Below are 21,482 nucleotides of genomic sequence, written 5' to 3'. Positions count from 1 at the left end.
GCTCCATGTTCGTAAATCCTTCACACAATCAGAATGTGACCAGTATGCATGTTTCAGTAATACTAGATTTTGCTACAGCCTGTTTGGAGACATCCAGCCTCCAAGGGGTTTAAGGTACCTGGACATTCAAGACAAGTTAATGAAATCACCAAATCCATAGATGCAAACCTCTTCAGTTCCACTCCACTTTGGGTTGCCATTTAGTGATTTCTATGTTGAATATACTCACTTCACTGGTAACTAGATATTTTTTTTTTCAATTACTAGTCTGCCTGCCATCTCAGGTCTTACTGGATCATTGATTGTCATCAGCAGAAGATCCTTGCAGCCAAATTATGTCTTCAGGTATACCTGAGTGACTCTGATTAATTTAGCTCAGCAACTGGAACTTGATTAAAAATTCTGTTGAGAATGTGCTGGCCAGAATAGGAAAAGGCTCATGTCAGAGCTGTATTAGCTCTGCTGCACTGATAGGAACATGAACTAATAAAAACTTTTTGTTCATACTAAAATGAATACCTTGGACTTTCATTATACAGTAGCAGCAACTGACATAAGATGAGAATCATATCAGCAAGCAGATCTGTTCTGCAAGAATTACTCTATTCAGACAATCACTTTCCAAATTAAAAACCACATCAAATAAAAGCAATCTCCATTACAACATAAGAATATATAATTTAAAGCTGCTTACCCTGCTCGTAACTGGCCACAGACAGACCATGTGAAATGCACTCATTGAAATGGCGCAAAAGATTTCAGTCTTTCCTTTCCAAACAGGAGTGTTTCATTTATTTTGACCTTTAATCCACTGCTTGTTTAATTTCTACTATTTGAGTGATTACATACAGTGCAGCTAAATTCTCTTTTCTACATGACTAGCTAGAATTACCTTTTAGGGGGCTATTACATCACCTTAAATTTCAATTACATGAAGACACTGATTTTTGCAGCACTAGGACAATTGTGAAAGTTTTTTTTCTACTTATAAACTGGTTTCCTACCAGGCACCTATCTAACAGTTCCACAGCATTGAACTAAGAAAAGAGGAAAAATACCACCAAAAAATCCTTAACTGTGCTATGCTGCTACTGACCCTGCACTGGAATATTTCCAGAGGTCCATAGGTCAAAACCACACAATTGGAATAACTGGAACAAAACTCCCAAAGTCTGACAAACTTGGCTGAAAACGCTAAATTAAAACACTCATGAATTTGAGACTTTGCTTTCTGCATATGTTCACAGTTATTATCATTTTTATCTTCTGAAAGATAACACAATCTTAATCTGAATGCTAAAATGTCGAAAACAGGGATGAATGCTTACTCAAAATGAACTGGATTTAATACATTCCTAATTTTCTCACACATACTTTCCATTAAAACTCACACCTATTATAGCCTGATTAATCACAAACACTCAAGTGTAACTTGTAAGTAAAATAACCTACAAGATATCATTTAAAATATTACATTCCATTCTAATGTTCTTTATTTACAATTTGCATGCCTCTAAGACATCCCGTTTCCATTATCTATGAAATGGTTTCTAAGATTAGGTAAAATAACACAAAGTGGGATATTAATCAAACCTGCAATCCAACTGTAACACTCAAAATTTGCAAATCAAGCTACTCTGTCACCAAATTCCTTGCAAACTAGTAATAAATACTCCTCTCTTTCACAACATTTTTCTTCTTTAGATTGGAATACATGATGGTCACTATCATTACCTCTGATATTATACAGCTTTTATGAAACAAGAGGGCCTAAAGGGAAAAGTTTTATGATGCTTCATTCTTTATTCATCTTCATTTTTAATCTAGACTCCAAAGAGAAGTTCAAAGTGTCATTAAGAGTCTGATTCAAATTGTGTTAGAGTTAATGGAAAAATCTCCCTTCACTCTTACACGATTATGCCACATGCTTCAAATTGCTTCTTCTCTTTATTGTTCCTGCTATTTGTATTTTGCCTCACTTTGTCTATACTGTCCTAAAGCATCAGAAGAATTTTTATTCTATTAAACACTCACCTCAAACCACTGGCCATGTGACTGCATTTTAAGTATGACACAGGGATCTGGTTTTGAGAGGGCATCCCTGTCTGATATGCCTTTGCATGCAACTCGCAGCTCCACTTTAGTCAGGCATGGGCTGTTAAAAATTCCCAGGGTATTGGCTGCTGATTCATAGATGTTGCTCATCTTCTTCATTCCTTTATCTGAAAGAGACAAAAAGTCCATTATGAACAGTGCACGCATGGTACAGTCTGTCCTCCCATGCAGAAGCCAACACAATATTCTACTAGCCAATGGGACCCCATAACTGTGAATGAGGTCCAAAGCAAGAGGGGAAATAAAATCAAAGGAGTACCTGTAGAAGAAAGAAATACATCGTCTTGTATGTTTAGAAATAAGTCAAGCTCAGAATTAAATTTTCCACCATGCCCCTGAACTCTGGGAGTGAACTGAGACCTCTACTTCCAGTTCTGTCCTTGCCAAAAGATAGACAGGATGGCAACTCTGAATTTCTTCAGATAACACCTTATTCCAGTAACAAGGCTAAATTAAATTTGTTAAGCACTCCTTCAATCTGCCTTTATTTCTCTATACTCCATCTAAAAAGCAAGTGGTTTATCTTACAGAAACTTTTAACGTAAATGCCATAGAAGGCCCCTTTCATATCAACCTTAAATTCCCAAATACATTTCACTCTCTATTTCCACATTACTGCAGAAGATTACACCACCACCCCACCACCCCATTCCTAAGCAAGTAGTCAAGACTGACATCCCAAGCAGAAAGGCAGGATATTTATGCTGGCAAATCTTGTTGTTACACAGTTCTCGTGGTTTAACCCCAGCTGGCAACTAAGTACCATGCAGCTGCTTGCTCTGTGAAGTTAAAAATAAAACCAAAACTCACAAAGCCACACCTTCAGAATATCCAACTTTCCTATGAATTATAAAGGCAAAATTAGAAAGGTATTTCTAAATTCAGCGTAAGAACAGTTGGCAGTACAGTGAGGACCTTGAATACATACAGATAAACTTAAGGAAGGTAAGCCTGAATGATGATGCGGACGATCTGCTCTCCTTGCAGATGAGAGAAAAGCTCGTTAACAACTTAGAATTCTTCAGCTCTATACAGCAACTTACTATATGACCACTGATCTGCTGCAAAAACCCAGCCTTCTGGTTTCGAGATGTTTGTAAGTGAACTGAGTGCAGATGGGCTCTAACTACCATCTCTAGCTCAGGCTCTGTGGACGTTTTCCTTACAGTAAAACAGGCTTCTCGAAACATAAGCCGCGACACAACCATAGTGCCTGACATCCTAAGATCAAAACAGCCTCCTTCAGCCCTTCGCAGTCACCTGACCTGTAAATGCTGCCAGCTAAACTATGTTTCCTTGGATTCACCCCCAGGAAAGAAACATGACTGGGGAAAAAAGCAAAACTAAACAAACATGGTAAAATAACATAATGACATTAAGCTATGTTACAAAGCCCAAGGAGCATACTCAACTTCTACACAGTCTATTCCTATGCACTAGTTTAGCTTCTCATACATTTTTAGCTAAGACTCTTAACGCTGAAAATAGACAAGCACATCTCAGTTCTCACAGTCTTTTACAGGGTAGGGAACAACATTTTGTGCTGGGTCAATTTGGGTCAGTGATAGCAAAGATCACAGTCCTACCTTGAAAGCAATGCCAAGGAGGGGGAACTGGACTCTAGCCTAATCGGAACTACTCTGATAAAACCATAACCTGAGAAGCAATGATCTGCATGCAAGAAGGACTTGCCACCTCAACTAAGCATGACAATAAGTATCTGGACTACCCAAAGTGATGATTCAAAACAATGATTGGGAGACTAGTTTTCTTCTTTTTGTTGCTTTTTTTCCAAAAAGAGAACAGTTTAAGGTGGTGGTAACTTTGACAAAGCCACTGAAGTCTATTTAGCTAAAAATTACAGAGAAGATTGTATGTATATGTATTTTGCTAGCAGTCATCACAAGTCTGTTTTTTCATTCTATTGCTGATATGTCTCTGATATATGATGTCAGGTACCCAAGTTTCCATTAACTGGGATTATGAAAAGACACAGAAATTGAGGTGGAGGAGAGACTTATCTAATTATTCATCATTTTATAATCCAGTCTCCTTCAGAAAGCCGCTCAACAAGCTCATCCCACACATTTACAAGACATTTTACATGCTGCCCTTTCCAAATTGAAATCCATTTGAAAATTGGGTTAATTCTCTCTCATGCACATCTTACATCATTAATGAAATGTCATCCATTGTGCAGAAATGGGTTGGTGATTTAATTAAACTGGATGATTTCAACACTAAAGAGAAGGGGAAAAAGTAGCAGAGTGAGGGGGAGAGATGTACTTTTTCCTCCTCCCACAATAATTATACACTGGTTTTTCAGAACAGCAGGCAAGTATAAAATTACATTTCTTTTTATCACTACAACTATTACAACAAGCCATAGTCTTATTCTTTTGTCCCATTATATTCTTCTTTTAGTATAATCACCAGCTTGGGCTGTTGTACTGATGTCATGTTACCAGGAAGCTGGCAGCCTGGAAAATAGATTCTGAGTCTACTGAAGGTGGCTAAAAAAAGTATTATTTTACGTAAATATAGATGAGGTAGATTGCGTAAGAAGTATTTTGTCAATTAACTATGTACATGGAAGAATAAATTGCTCATTTTTCATTGCTGCAAACTCTTCCTTCTTCACTTCATTATAACCTCATTATTTCTTCAATGTCCATGTGGCTTTAATGTTCACTGAATAAGATCTGTTTCTGTGAGAGGAAAGTGACACTGTAGATAAGGAAGTGAACTAAGTGATAAGTCACATACTACTGAAGTTTCCAGTTCATTGCTGCATACGTTCTTTTTCATTTCCGAGGAAAACAGTGTATCATCATACACTTCCCACACAAACTTCTTAGCCAGTGCTAGACTGCACAGAACGAGGAAGCAAGACCAGGCCTTATGGTTTCACCTCTCCATGGTGAAATAGCAAGGAAGAAGGCAGTACCAACTGGACAAAATTTGAAGTACACTTTGCTGAAACTGAAGCATATACTATGTTAACAAAAAACCCCAAGCCAAAGAAAAAAAAAAAAAAAAAAAAGGTGTGAAAGACCTTGATAGCACCATGTACCCTGTGGAATACAAAGAAAAAGTGAGGACCTTGGAAGACGGTTCCACTGTCCCAAAAATATTCTATGTCTACCATACTTAGAGCTTATTTAGTAGAGATTAATGTGCTCTTCTGACATTTTTTTAAGAGATTCATGGCTCAGAGGGATCTGATGTGTGTAAATTCCTGATGGGGGGGAATAAAGAACATGAAGCCAAAATTTTCTCAGCAGGGCCCAGTGATAGGACAACAGGCAATTGGCACAAACTGAAATACTGAAAATTCTGATTAAACAAATGGAAACTTTCTGCTGTAAGGTTGGTTGAATACTGGAACAAGCTGCTCAGAGAACTTGTGGCGACTCCATCCCTGGAGACACACAAACCTTGTCTGAGTGTTCCTGAGCAACAGGTTTGGGTGTTTGGGTGGAGACACCCAAACCTGAGCAACCTGCTTTGAGCAGAGTTTTAGAATAGATGATCTGCAGAGGTCCTTTCCAACCTCTAGTACTCTGTGACTAAGCAGGAGACAACCAAATTGTAAACTTCTTAGTTTACAGATTTCCTTTGTGATCTGTTTTTCATGTGCTTAGCACAGATGAATACTAATCAATGCTTTGGGCCCCTTGGCTCCAAAATCATGTAGAAAATCAGAAGACAGACATGACCCCAGCATTTCTGGTAACTAGCACTACAAAAGCTCCTATGTGTAGATACTGCATTAAAAGTAATAGCATGGAAGTCCAGAAGTCTGGCCTGGCTAGATAACTGGATTACACTGAAAACCAGTATTACACATTTGCTAGCTAGTCTTTCTTCTCTCAGAGAGACTGAATGGCTTAAAAATGTTTAGCCATCTAGTGCCTACGAAAGTAAGGAACTCTGAGGTGAAATGGAAACAGTACATGCCTCTCATCGAGATCTAAAAGCCTTTAATTCAGCTCACACAATCAATCTACCTTGTTACAAAATACGATCCACAGAGGGCTTTAGAGAACCTCACTGCAAAGTTGTAACTGGGCTCCTTAGATTCATGAAATAACTCTAAGATGTTATCTGAATTCAGATTTCAAATTTTCTCCCGTGTCCACACTGCCATTTTGCTGTCCTACACACACACACACACAAAAAAAAAAAATCTCCAAAAAGCTTTTCTTCAAGTTGTCTGGGTGAAGTATAAGAAGTTTGCTTCTCCACAGCACCTTGCAAAGAATCAGGGAAACATGCACACTCAGCCTTACCGTCAGTTCAGGTAATAAATGAGTAGGGAAGAAGAAAGATGCTGAGATTAAAAGGAGTAACCAGTGTGCTCTGCATTTGGAAACAGGGCCTACTATTCTGAAACTTGTACTCCAGCCCAAAGTACATGCAAATGAATTTGGGAGTTGCAGGTTCCCCATCACCATTTGTTGAGGGCTGTGTCTGAACCATTTCTTTTATTGGCACTGTGGTCATGAAATGAAAATGAACCAAGAGCATCTGTCTGCTTCTGCAAAAATAAACAGCAAGACTCTACTCCTGGAGAGGTAAATGTTGTTTACAAGTATGTGCATGCAGTGGGAAATACTAACGGTAGTTATCTGAAATAAGAGTTGTGAATAAGCACCTCCAAAAGAGGGAAAGGCCTAAAAGCACTAGATGTTGTAGCATTAAGTGCTCCCTACTTACTTATACCTCCATACAGGACAGAAATTTAGCATTCAAGACAGGAGCAGCTGAACTATCTAGACGGAAAGCTTTGAACCTACAGTTTCTGGATCTTCCAGGGCTTAGAGTCTAATAAAAATATGAAAACCAAGTCTACAGTTAGCAGCTTAATATTCTTAAAACTCAGACTACCAACTTCTCCTGGAAAAAAGTTAGTGCTCCACAGTTTGAACCAGATGGAAACTCATTTTTCTACATGATTAAGAAAAGTGATCCTGTAGCACTAGGAAAATTGTTTCCTCTAATTCTGTTCTAGATTCTCAATTTATGTTATAACTCCGGCAAAATCAAAGTCTAAATAGTCGTATTCATTTTGGGGTGAAATCACTAGCTTTAAGTGACAAGCAGAATCTGATTAAACAAAATGCCATTGTGAAAGTATTTACTTTTTATAGGGTTTACTTTGAGATCCACAGAAGTCAGCGAGAAAATGTCCCACTGATTTCAATAGAGTGGGCAGCTGAGTAATATAGCACCCCAAGCAATCCTGTCTTCTCCCAGTGTATTTTATCATTTGACAACACAGTACTGAAAAATAATCATCAGGCACAGAGGGTTCAAATGCTTCAGAACCACCTCTTGGGGCCTGACCCAAATGCCACTAAACTTATTCATTGGCTTCAAATGTGCATTTCTCAGGCCTTGAGGATTTCATGTGCTTCTCTCCTATCTCACATTATGACGCAAGACCAAGCTACACAAAATACAGTAAGGGCAAGATTTATAGAAAAAGATGAAATTACTTTGGGTGTTCAGGAATAAAAGTTTTAAAAGGTTCTTCTGTTTAGTTACCTGTTGAGCTCCAGCAGAATGTAGGCCACAGACCCCTTCAGGAAATGATACTAATTGAGATAAGCAATAATTTTTCTTTAGGAAACTACACAATTTGGAATTCCCAGTCTCACTGAATTACTCTATCAGTTGTTGGCATCAAGGCTTCCTTGGCTGTAAAAAGCAAGCCCATTCCTTCTCATTCAGCTGCATGGTTGGCAAATAAGCTTTGTACAAATGAAGAAAGATGGGAATTCATTGTGACTGGAGATTCAGCAAGTTGATTAAATTAATATTCCATGTACGTAACGAGGAACTTGCTAAGACACCTGGCTGGCCCAGGACTGAAGGCGGAGCCCAGAGTGATAGTAGAGAAAGCAGACCTATCTTTATTACAAGTGTATATGAGTGATTGGAAACCAGTGATCAGCCACAACAGCTGATATTCATTGCCCTCCAGTTCCTCCGTATAGCAGAATTTTTTTCTCACTGTAGCATTTTCATAGCATAGGGTTTTCTGTAACCCCTGTTACATCGTTTGACCAACCTCACTATGAACTATTTTTTTCCTTATTCCTAATCCTTGTTGCAGCTGTGACCACTGCCTCTTAGCCTTTCTCTGTGCATCTCTGCGATACTAGGGGAACTTTGCCAGTATGCGTAACTGTAAACGTTGCAACTGATGTATCCATGACATAACTGAAGTGTACAACACTGTATTATGTAGTTTAGCTACTAGTAGAACAGTGCATCATATAGTTTATCTATTAAGTAGATAAGAACTGGTCTGAAACAGAGACATGAGCCAAGAGTGGTGAAACAGGGCCAGAAGAAGAGAAGGTCATGAAAAGGATAAGAGGAGGAAGATGACAAAGAAGAGGATGAAGATGTCCCAAAACCACCACCAGAGGACCCTCAACCCATAAGGCCACACATGCATGGTAAGAGTGTAGATATGATAAGCAGTTCTTGGAACTGTAATGAATATGCTAACAGTTTTTCAGAAATGTCATTAATATGTATAGATCTGCCACATAAACAGTGAACAGAGTCGGTATGCACATTGCGTGGAACTTATTCCCCGTGCATCCAACGCTGAAAATAAAGAATGCCTACTTTCTAAAACTCCAAACTGGGTATTAGAGAGTTTTGTCTCTGATTTTTCCCTATCATCTGGAAACTTACTTCTCACAAACAATCAATACTATCTTTAAACATGGTCATTCAATTACTTATCCTTAACCACACTCCCAGACTCCTGACTGTATCTCTGATCACTGCACAAGACTCCTCCTATCAGTATTAAAATACTGTTCTGGTCAACATCAACTACATTATAAATTGCTACAGAAGTTTAAACATTCACAGGTAATACAGGCAAAATGCCAGCTATCAAAATTAATTTGAATATAAATTACTATATAACAAGAAATCAACAGGTTATCTAGACCCTTCCACAGGATAGTTTGTGCAATTAAAAATATTTTTTCCTCCTTCCCTTTCATTCTCTGACTCATACAACAATTAACAGGGCTTATTTAAAGTTATACCTACTGAAGTTTGAAAGAACCCTTTGCAAAATGAGCAATAAACTCAGTAACGAAGGAGGATCTGGAGAATCCAGAGCAGTACTATTATTGTGAACAGTAAGACAGATCTGATAGTGTAAGCAATTTATTTGGACAGGAGGGGAGAAGGTTCAGAACAAAGTGCCAGCAGTGTAAATGGAACTATACACACATTGACAGTTCAAAAGGACTCATTACCACAGAGCAAATTACCAAAAAGAAATTGAGACACATAATGTATGACAGAACACTGTACAAGCGTGCTGCACCTATACAAATAATTCCATTTCAATTAAGGGAGGGGAAAGCCCCACAATAACTGGAGCACTGGGAGATGCTTGAACGTGCCCAGTTCTGGATGCTCCGAGTAGTCCCCATTGCAGGCAGACTCACTTGATGCAATGCAAACCATCTGTAAAAGTCAGCAGTTAAAATACATATATTCCATTACCCTCTACTAGAAGTACATATCTAAGATTCTCCCTTGTTCCTTTAGCATGTAGCTAACTAATGCCATCAGTCACCTCATACTTTACAAAGCTCCCACTGTCTTCCCGCTTGCAATGTTGTAATATGTAGAAGAGACATCTTAAAAATCATTAATAGGAAAAACAGGAGACTGAACAAATTAAGAGACCAAAATAACTTACCTATGGATAAATGCAGACAAGAAGATCCTCCACTACTGGAAAGCAGTACTGATGTTTTTTAGTGGGCAAGCAGCAAAGATTTTTCACAGAATTAAGCAAAGTCATGTTCACTGGATTTGTACCAGTCACAAGGAGTCTGCCTTTCCTGCAGCAAGGCTAGCTTACAGGCTTTTGGACCGAGGGTGCATATTTTGCACTGTTTATAAAATGACACCTTCTAAGACAGCGTGGCGTCTTAACAGGATAACAGAATATATTTTATTGGGAACAGCATAGAAGCCAGGGAGAAAACAGACTGACTCCTCTATAGGCTGACACACTGGAACAGCTAGGCCCATAATTGTCCTCTTATCCACAGTCTTGTTTCTTAAATGTGCCTGTTCAAATTCTTCACTTACAACTCGATGCTGCCAAGCAAAAACATTAAACAGTCCCGGTGTTGCTCTTCCCAATTGTGAAAACAGCATATTTTATCTAAGAAAATATTAAAGAAACTGGGTTCGTTCTTAATTTCACTTCCATTTGCAAAGCTGTTAGAACTGATGTTCTACAGCACTTTCTCATAACTATAAAAGTTTAAAATGTATTTTAAAAGCAAAGGAAAGAAATACCAGCAAAGTTCAGATTGCTCTATAACATGACTCCATGAGCTGAGGGTTTACAAGCAGGACTGCACAACATGAAGGCCCAGTAAAATTCAGGCTGCCAAACAAGTAAACGATTTGCCTGATGGTTTGGCTATCGAATCTCAAGGAGTCAGCAGTATTATTGTTGAGATACCTGAAGCATAGGTAGCTGTAAGCGCAGAGACTAGGCACTGATACACAGAAAACCTCAGGACTATTGAATCCACTTCAAACACCATACTGAGGAGTTTCACACAAAAAAATAACCTATTATACACATTCACAAACCACGCATGGTGTGTAAGTGAAATGTAAGCATAGTAAATCACCCTAATGTAATTGAATATCTTGAATCAACAACTTCAAAGCTATTAGCATGTGACACTTGACTGCTTATCACTAAAATCCGTTACAATTATCTTAGCTTTGCCATTCTAGTTTGCTGCTTGTACTATGTAATATACCAAATAAAACACCGGAAAAAAACCTCTATCCACTCTGAGGATATGTTTGCTGCTTTTTTAAAATCGGTTCTCCCAGTTAGGTATTAAAGGAAAAATAAAACAGGGTTTGTCTTAACAAGAAGCCCTACAATATAGTTACTTATCCAAGAATCTTAAATAATTAAGGTTTAACTGATATTCCACTACACTTCAGAGAAAGATAAGCCTGGAACAAAATCAAATAGTCCCAGCACTCCAAGGTGTAGAAATCACAATTCTGCTATCAAATAAATCCAGCTGAGAGCCTTCAGAAGACATATGAGGCAAAATAATTGTTCAAATAATTAGCCAGTTCTGAACAAGAAAGATTAAGAGTCTACTGTGTTAATTCTTGCATTATCATATAGACATATAAAAAATACATTTGAAATGACAGTTACCCACTATCAAAAGCACACTGGCTACCAGCTGCAGGGAAATCATAGAATCATAGATTTGTTTAAGTTGGAAAAGACCTTTAAGATCAAGTCCAACAGTTAACATAGTGCTGCCAAGTCTACCATGTCCCTAAGCACCACATCTACATGTCATAAATACCTCCAGGGACGGTGACTCCACTGCTTCCCTGGGCAGCCTGTTCCAGTGCTTGACAACCCTTTTGGTGAAGAAATTTTTCCTAATATCCAGACTAAACCTCTCCTGGTGCAACTTGAGGCCATTTCCTCTTGTCCTATTGCTTGTTACTTGGAAATGAAGCAGCAAATTGTATTCCTCAGTTATACTCAATTACACCAAAGTATGTATATAAACACATGTAATGCTTGGAAGAGTTTATCCATTTACAGATGTAACATATTGCAAACTGCTCGTTTTCCTCAACAGATGGCCATAACGGCTTTTCCTGGAGCATAAAAATGATCCTACAAGAGAAGCTTCTTTCTGCTGCTAATCCAAAGATAGGCACATTAAGAACAACAGTGAGGACAGACTTCCCATTCAGCATTTAATTTCTGGATTTGCAATGGAACCTGAAGGTGTACTTACTATAAGTTGGCTTAAGGCTTCTTAGCAGTGTGAGAAAAACTGAATTTATCTACTACACAGGAATGTTCTTGGGGCCATGCTGAGCCCAAAACTGGGACAGAGCTTTAAAGTCAAGTTGTCCTGTCAGGTAGGCAGAAGAAAGGGAGAAACTGATAATGCCACAGGCAGTTGCTCTCTCAGTTCATATGCTCCCCCAACATGCTTGATCCCTTTCTCAGCAACAACCAGAAGCTCTGTGCCCTCTCAGGGCTCTGATGCACAAAGAGCAGCCTGCCCACCCTCAGGGGGCTGCTCGGCAATGGCCAGCTTTGGCTGATCACTACAGCCAGTCCTGAGTTCACTTCCTTTGCAGCAGAGGTTCAATGACAACAGATGGGGCTTGTACCACTATTTTAATTCAGAGCATGAGCTTTTCTTCCTTCTTGTCATTTACTTACTATTTTCTTTTCAAGATCCTTGATCAAATGTTTGAAGTGTCACCCATGTGACTTAGGCCAAGAACACACTTCTACTGCCTCAACTAAATCAGCAAGGGATACAATGACATTGCAGCTCCAACTGAAGGCACCAGAAAATCCTAAAGGATTTTTGGCAGCTCTGCCAGCCAAATTATACAGCAAGTGTTCAGTTCTTTCCTAGATTCATTTCTACTAGCTTAGTCTGACCTTCCTCTGTGGAGCTATATCCTAACACACTTTGGAAGTGCTCTGCAATCACAGTACCCCCATACCATGATAGACTCAGTCTCTGAAGAAGCCGGTAGCTGGTTTTGGTATCAAAATGATTCAGAAAATAATTGCAGCATGCTTGTCAGCAAAAGCTCCTATCGGTGCCAAATGTACTGCTGGTGCCGCTGCCTCACCATTCCTCTGCTGGCAAGTCCATGCTCCACAGGAATAGTGAGCCACCAAAGCTGGGTCCTAATGTGTCAAGACACAGCGTAGTCTCACATATATCCTAACCTGGGCTCTGGAAGCAACAAAGCTTTGTCAGCAGTGTTATAATGGAGCTACTTCCTCCTGTCACAGTGCCAAGGCTTTGGCTTAACATCACTTTTGAAAAAAAGCTTTAAGGATCCAAGCCACCAAGAGTTTTCAAATGTTTCTCTCCCTCAGGAATTGTTGGGACATGAGAAACATCTTTGTTGTCAGCTAACACAGATGAGTAGTAAGATACTTGGAATGTCTTTTACAAAACTTTCTCTGACACAAGATTGTCTCTTAAACTTTTCAAAAAAGGAACCTAAGAGCATACACAGGAGTTATGCCTTCCTTGCGAAATCTGCAAGTCACCATCAGTCTTCGTTAGCATATACTGACAACAAAAGGATAACACAATTCAGCTCTGCCAGTTACTACAGAGTTTGAAGATGGAGGGAAGGGGTTCTCAGTTCCTAAGTAACGTATACCAAAAAATAAGGACTCGTATCATCAGTATTGATGGAAATCCTACTACCAACCGCCACACACAAAGAACAGCATAAAACCTGCTGATCTTGACATCACTGCCTGGTAGGAGAGCATTTAATGAAGTTCACATTAGGCAGGCAATACCCCTAAGATCTGGACACATGCTGCACAGGGCTTCACCTATATCCATCTGTCTTTAAAGGACAAATTTATGCAAATGAACCACCCACTGCAGCTGCTAGTTAAAATTACAGAGAGAAAACAATGCCAGTGAGTCGAGTCAGCAGTGATGCCACTCAGTGAAGAAGAGACAGAAGAGGGTGGTATTGAAGTCCCACCCATAGGTTTCCACTTCACAATAGGTCTGGTCAAATTACCTAAGTGCTGTATGAATTAGAAGTTTTAAGGCATCCCTGGGCTTCCTCTCCAAACCTGTGAAAATGATAAGATGAAATGAAAATGAAATTATTCTCTCCCCCACCTGCCCTCTGCTGAACATGATTTCTCTCCAAAGAGAAATTTATCAACTCTCTTACATTGTTTATTAAGAGACAGCTGCAAAGCATCAAGGAGATTATATAGATAAGGAATAGCAAAGCAGGGTCACCGTGACGTAATAGTCCACTTTACATGGTGGGTGGAAGAACTCAGAAGATTACAATCTTCGCCCTAAGGGTAAATTGCAGCAGTAGAAAGAAAACAAGCATTTCACTTGAGCATAGCTTAAGTAGGTGTTCAATATTATGGTTTCTTTGAAATACCAAAATAGTTGCAAGTTTTATAAGCCTAAATAAAAAAGCTGTCAGCACTTTGCTCAAAAGTGATGCTACAGAGTTTTTGGTAAAAATAAAGGTGTGAAGCTAGACTGCAACATCTGGTTGTGCCTGTCATTCCCTCCACACTAGCTGCATTTGACTGACAAGAACTTGTATTGTGATGTTCTCTGCCTCATCACCAAGGGACAGAAACATCAAAACGAGCCTGGTCAAACTCTTTATGCTTATGGAGAGACTGATATTTCCTAAAAGCATGGAAAAGTAGAAGCCCACAGAGAAGACTCAGTAGATATTCCATGATGCCAAAAAGGAGTGGTGATAACTAAGCTGTGTTCCAAGTATCCACAAAAACTGCCAAGAACTAAAGAAAACACAAAATCTAGAACACACTACAACCTGATCGTTGCTTAGCGCACAAAGCAATGTCTTCACTGTTCAAGTATTTATATCTGGATTTTAACTTTAAAAGCACAGCCATCAGGCTCTATACCTACCTAGTTTTAGAGTTAGGAATATGCATGTTGACAGTAACTAAAACACAACTGTACCAACAGACAATACTGCAACTATACAAGACACTTAATATGTAGTCTGTGTTTATCCGTGTCTTAACCGCAATCTGCATTGATCCAGTACAAATAGGTCCAACAGTGTGAGATATTTTTTCATAACTTTTTAAAAATTATATTGTCAAAATTTTATGTAACTACTTGTTTTAACGCATAAACATGCTCATGCTCCAGCTACACAAGTGTAAGGGAACTCCAGATGGAAGAGATTTGACAGGCTTTTGTGAGTATGGAACCCAAGATCATAATTCTTGTTCCTCTTAACTAGCAGAAGACTTTTTTTTTTATTTTCTTGTCTAGTGCCAGCAGTCCCCATAGGTAAAAGTGCTTGGAGAGGAAAAGAACAAACAAACAAACCATACAAATGAACACTGGAGAACGAACATAGCTTATAGTAAACATATGTCCTCACAATATCAACGTCTCAGTGGCAGATCTTTACATGCTTCTTCATACAGATCTGTGGTATCAAATCCAGCTGTGGATACCTATGGAAAAGATGTACTCAAAAGTTTTAAGACATTCTGAAAAGATAATATCCTTTTAAAAGCATTGTGCTGTTTCAGTCATAAGCACTGTCTGCCAGTTACAAACACTACAGCAATTCAGATCTGGTCCAGTGAATGATGCATGACATTATGCTCTGGAGCCAGAATGCAAATTTTACCTATAATTCCTGCCCTGTACAAAAATTGGGTTATACATTCACCAGGTGCTTGACTGCTGTTGCACTAAGCCTGTAATGAGATGAAATGCAGTCATACCATTTAGTGTTCCAAATTGCTTCAACTGTGGAGTAAACACATCAACAAAGACTGAGCTGGGATATTAAGTTAGAGTAATACATCAAAGAAAGATGTTAATTTGCTGACATTACATGAAAATTATTTCTATATTTCACTGAAGAATTCTTCAAATGATTCACCTGTGTAATATGCTAGTAAATGAAGCACATAAAGAGAGACATCTTAAACATTAGTTTAATTGAAGGTAGAAATAGCATGGACAAATTTTTAATACTTAGTGGAGGAAAACTCCAATTCTTCTCATGAGATTTTTACCGTAAGGTCGAAAGCCTGGCCTGAAAGTGCATTTCCTACCCGAATTACCCTGTGCTGGGTCTTAATTTTCCCCTTTTCAGGAACATGGGCATTTTGCAATGTTTTAAGAAAACTGTTTCAGTCAAATTATTACTGCAGCATTTCTCACTTAGCTACTACTTCAGATACAAAGTTTCAGCTTGCTTTCTCCATTCCTCCCCTTTTTCGGCCTCTGAGCAGCTGTGTTCTTTCCTCTGTGGTAAGTAATCTATGACTGTCTTTTCCACCTCAGGCTTCTGCCAAGATTATGCTTATACGCGCGATGGGTTGCCTAAGAAAAATTTCAGTACAGTTTGAATATACCTACATCATGAGAGACAATGATATCACAAAGGAGCTCTTTAATTTTCAGTCACTGACACTTTGACATCTGACAAGATACGGTATTACTCAAGTGAAATTGCACTGGGTCTTTCATACAGTTAATGCAGACAAATTGTCTGGTAAGAATAATATAGGTTGAAAGGGACCTCTGGGGGTCTTTATTTCTAATCCCTAGCTCAAAGCAGGTCCAGTCCAGGTGAGTTCTGACTGTCTTCAAGGACAGCGATCCCACAGCCTCTCTGGGCCTCTATTCCAGCATTTGACCACTATCTCACTGAATAATTTATTGTGTTTCCTTGTTGCAACATGTGCCTGTTGCTACTCATCCTAACACTGACCCTCCACAAAGAACCTGGCTTCATCTTCTCTGATGACAGCACTAAGACCACATCCCTTTGACCTTCTCTCTTAATACTGAACAAAGCTTGTTCTCAGATCCTTCCAGGACTCCCTGTGAATTCACTGACTTAACTGGCATGTATCAGAAGGGCTGGTTAACTCAGTTACAGCAATTTAGGACAAAGAAGGAGAAAGCTCATTGCCTCTTCCTGCATGTTACAGGCAGAAGACAGGCTTTAGAAGACCATAGTTACAATCAATCAAACAGCATATACCAACTGGGAGCTGCATCCATAAATGACTTTACAGAAAGCCATTTGCAATGCATGACAGCTTTGGCTGGTCAAATCCTATGAACAAAACTGCAAGCTCTCGAACATCTCATTAACACATTGCCTACAGAGTAACTAATAATACATCTTTTATGGGGGTGTAGTACTTCCCATGCATTCCTTTAAGGGACACTCAAGAAAGGTAAAACAAATTAACGCAAGTTTAGTCTGGTTGTTACAATGAAGTTTCTGAGTAGAAAGGTAGCTTAGCAGAAGACAGTGATAAATAGGGAGGACTGTTTAAAACTTTATCGTTCACTAGTTGGTCTTTTTGGATTTGTGAATAACTTCTTTCCAGTCACTGAATACATTTGAACTCAGACAAATGGTATCTGGAGATTTTTTCCCCCTCGGAATTTTGTTCAATCAAAGACTGCACTGAGAAAATTAAATATTTAAAGTTACTTTTACCTTCCAATTGTTCAAAATGGGTTGTAATTTCTCTCTGCAGTATTTTAAAATTAAAAAGTTAACTAAAATTGCTGTGCAATTTTAAGAGTATTAATCTTCCTTGTTTCCTCAGCTTATCTATAGGCTGCCCTTTACAATTAGTATTTCTTAATGCATGAAAATTAGCCATTTGCTAGAAAAATTACTGTCTTAGCTTAAACATGATCTTCAAAGTGAAAACACTTTGAATCTGCCTGTTATATAAACTTGTCTAGGAAAGACAAAGGAAGTTTGGAAACAAACTTATTGATACAGACTCTAATAAAGGCTCTTAGTTTGTCAACAATATCATGGTTTCCTTATTTGCCATATAGGTTGTAACTTTTAACTTTGCTGGAACCTGCATGTCTGACAGATGCTGGCCTTGTCTTTCCTTAGTAGTTAAAGCAATAATCTAAATGTCAGCTCAGCGCAGTAGTTGTATTTTCTATAGCCTTATCTCCGATATTCTCATCTTTGATTTCTTATCTTTGAAATTTCTTCTCTGTTTCATGTTCTTTTTGAAACAATAGCCTCAAACTCCCTAACAGCAAGATAAAAGCCCCAAGACATCAAAACTTAATTTTGTTCTCCCCATCCACAGAGAAGTAATACTTAGAAACTACTTAGAAAGAGAAGATCACACAGAAGTTTCCTGTCAAAAAAAGGTGGAAAATGCTTCCTCAAAAACAGCTTTAAGCTTTTTTTTTTAAAAATCATATTTCTGATTGCATTAAGCTTAGTTCAACGTAAAAAGGCAAAAAAAAATATCACGCTTTTCCTCTGACTACATGAAAATCCAAACTATTTTGCCCAAATATAATTTCATTACTCACCTGGCTACTCAAACATTTCAATTTTTGTCATGAAAATAATTTTATTTAGGCAATACCATTTGGAGTAGGTTTTTTATTCATTTATATTGATATAAATTATATTCATTTATAACGATCTAAAGGCAAGGAACCTTTTATATTGCCCCTCGAGGACCCACAAGCTAAAAACTCCTAAGCTGACACACCAGAGACCCCAAGCAGGAAGAACTCAGCCCTGTTCTGTCGTTCCAATGTCTTTTTCATTTGCAATACAGAAACACAACAGTGCGTACAAATATCAATGTGTAAAATTGCATTCCTTAACTAACAACCAGCAGTCCGTTAGCTTATATGAGAACAAACCCAGGTGTTTACAGGAAAAGAGAAACCATTTCAATCTAGCCTGGCTTTGCCAGTTGTCTGACCTTATCTTGCCTGGTACTGAACTGACAAGTACTTATCTCTGCATCAGCAAAATCAGGACCTGCTATCAAGAGAAACTGAGTACTTCTTTGTATTTAAATAGTACAATGCATTTTGTTCTAAGAGGCTAAAAGAGGCTACCCAAAGTGTAAGCTGATTTAAACTACCCTGATGCAGAATGCCAAACTGCACCTCAGCTATGAACCACACATCTCTGCATGGCCGAGAACCTGACATCCCCGAACAGCAAATAACTCAAAGACCACACTGTTCCTCACCTTCCCTGTTTGTTAATGAGGATGGAGTGGTCCCGCTTCTAGCCTTGTCTGGTGCTGTTAGAAGTCCAGACTGGGGAAACCATTAATGCATTCTTCACCGTTACACTTCTTTACATCTTTCTATCTCTGCACATAATATGCCTTCTAATTGCAAGATTTCTCTTTTATTTTCCTTTACCTAAGAACATCCCATCTTACACAGCTGTCATTCAAGGTCAAACCACACAGAGGCAGGTAAATTCTTCAGATAATTAAGTCTGGTTTGATATAGCACCATGACTTAAACATTTGGGTAATGCTATTCATGGTGGAAAATGGAAGCTACATATTACCGGTAGCTTGTGCACTTTAAAACTATTAGCATGTACTTGTGCCTATCTAGTTTGTTCCTACCACCACTCAAATCAGCAAGATCACAAATGTTTATACACCCCTGTCTGCTTATAAGGATACCACAAATACACCTGTATGAGGTTTACCAGTGACCCAGAGGGAGAAAGCAGCATCTCTGACTAGCTGTCTCCCTCCTAATCATGGGGAGTCAAGGCAAACATTTGTTCTACAAAGTATATTTGAAAATAAGGGAAAATATCTTCAGCTGGAAGGCAAGTTCCACAGGGCACTTACTTCTGCCACAGCATGTTGCCCCTCAAACAGTTTGTGCTTACCCAAACAACAACCTTTTAGGATTTCCTATACACCTCCGCCTTAGATCAACAAATTCTTAATTCCAAGTCAAAACACAGTCCCCACACCAAGCAATGAAGTTCATTTATCAATCTATTGCCTGTAGGACTCCAAAGGTGACCTCCAAATAATCAACACGGCAGCTGATGACTCCACCTATTCAAAAAAGGACAGTCTTTCCAAACCACAGAAGGTAAGACTAAAGCCCTTCTCCCATTTGCCTCAAAATAAGGCCCAAAGCAAAACCACACACAATTCATGTCTTCAGAGCAGATATTATGAGGCCTAAATGCATAGTTACTGTGACTGAACAGAGGTCCTGTGAAATTGGGGAGGGGCTACTCTTTTTCCAGTAGCCAATGTTCTGTCTCAAGGGTAAGATTTGGGATACTCATTTTGTCCTCTACTGTCAACACAGCAGCTGTACTGTTGTACTCTTTGGTTAGAAAATAAATATATGGTACATCTTGCCAATAATGAAAACAGACCAACTGCTTCCCTTCTGGAGTGACAGTGAGGTTTGAGTGGTTGGGGAGTTCCACACCCAACCCACAGACTACAATCAAAATCCTGTCACCTCCAGAGTCAGAAGCTTAGCTCTGATACAGCCAGTATTTTGCCAAAGGTATTTGTGCAAGAAAAGCACAAAATACCCGAAATCCACCTTTTAATGTCCTTAGCTCAATTATTCTACAGTGTTTAGTGGGACAAGTATTGTCACTGTGGCAATAGCACTGTCAAGAAGGACCATAAAAGCCACAAGAGAGAAAAAGAAGGGTATAGACATATTAGAGACTGGTTATGAACACAGCAAGGTGTTCCTGCCCCTAAAGATCCCCTTAGTGGGACTTCAGACAGTTAACATGCTGCAGAATTGAGACCCTTAAGACAGAAGCCAGCATTCCCCCTCAAAAAAAACCTACAGTAAGCAGCAGTTCTTATTAAAACCCTTTTCAAAAAACTGTCTACCTCTGACTTTCCCTTTATTTTTCTTTGGCAAACTTATCACAGACCTTCTGTCCCATCTCCACCTTGGCCAGCTTCCCAATCTTTTTGGCAGCACTGCGATGTCACTCCTATTGCCAGCTATGGAAAGCTGAGTCTGCTGCTCTAGAATGATATTTAATGGACAAGAGGTGGAATGCAGAGGATGCACACAGTGTGGCACCAACATTCTCTGTCTCCAGCACAAACAGATGCTTTTTGAGTTCAGATAGGATTCATTCAGCTGGCAAGAGAAAGAAGAAAGTAGATCTGAACTGCTGAACCAAATGTACCCAGTAAACTTCCCTACACAAAGTCTGCAGCTGCTCCAAAAAGAGTGATGATTACTATAGATGATCATACTTAGCCAGGCCCACCTATCTTTACCCAAAAAAGGCAAGAAATCTCTCCACGTTTCCCCTTCAGAGCAACAAGGGTCAAAACTTTAATAAAGGAGGCATTTTCTACGCCACTTAGAGAAAATCCTCTCTCCATGAGATTTTGGTCATATAAGGTCAAATCAGAAAGATGACAGCCAACCCGCTGACAGGTCACAAGTATGTAATAAAAATGGAGATCAATATTTATTGAAGAATGCTGTTTGCTACTCAAATTTTATTGAACAGCAAATGCACTGAGCACATTACCACCTTCTTCATGGACATTCTGCAAACACAGGGAGAGACAAACATCCATTACATGAAGTATCCATTCAAAACTATTTGCACAGTTAAAATCATTTTATGGCTACAGAGTGGCATTTCCAGTCTTTCTACAGGATTCCAGTGGCTCTCCAGATCAGAGCCTTCTGTCATTTACCAAGGCGTTCCAGCAACCTATATGATAGTATTATCCCTAGCAGAGCTGCTGCACACCAAGAAAGCAGATGAGACCCTTACAGTAAATTTGCAACATACATATGGAAGTAGTAATCACGTCAGAGGAAAAACTTGCTTTCAGTAACTGTTTTTTTTATTAAACTTTATGACTTTCATATTAATACTCTTTGATTAAAAGATAAGCAATACAGCTATGCAGATTT

At 38.9% G+C, this 21,482-nt stretch overlaps 1 protein-coding gene across 6 annotated transcripts in view; it reads right to left on the bottom strand.

Annotated features, from left to right (window-relative positions):
- CPNE4 (copine 4) overlaps positions 1–21,482 on the bottom strand; it is a 317,905-nt gene that overhangs the window by 195,418 nt on the left and 101,005 nt on the right. For all 6 annotated transcript variants that reach the window (XM_080387243.1, XM_080387244.1, XM_080387242.1 and 3 more), the window contains exon 2: positions 2,035–2,222. In XM_080387243.1, the coding sequence (XP_080243369.1) occupies positions 2,035–2,214 (180 nt within the window). In that variant the 5' untranslated portion in view covers positions 2,215–2,222. The remainder of the gene's footprint in view (positions 1–2,034; positions 2,223–21,482) is intronic.

Source organism: Falco punctatus (assembly GCF_963210335.1).
Source record: "Falco punctatus genome assembly, chromosome: 4".
Classification (NCBI taxonomy): domain Eukaryota; kingdom Metazoa; phylum Chordata; class Aves; order Falconiformes; family Falconidae; genus Falco; species Falco punctatus.
The sequence above is the reverse complement of the archived record's forward strand: the minus strand, read 5'-3'. Positions and strand labels throughout refer to the sequence as shown.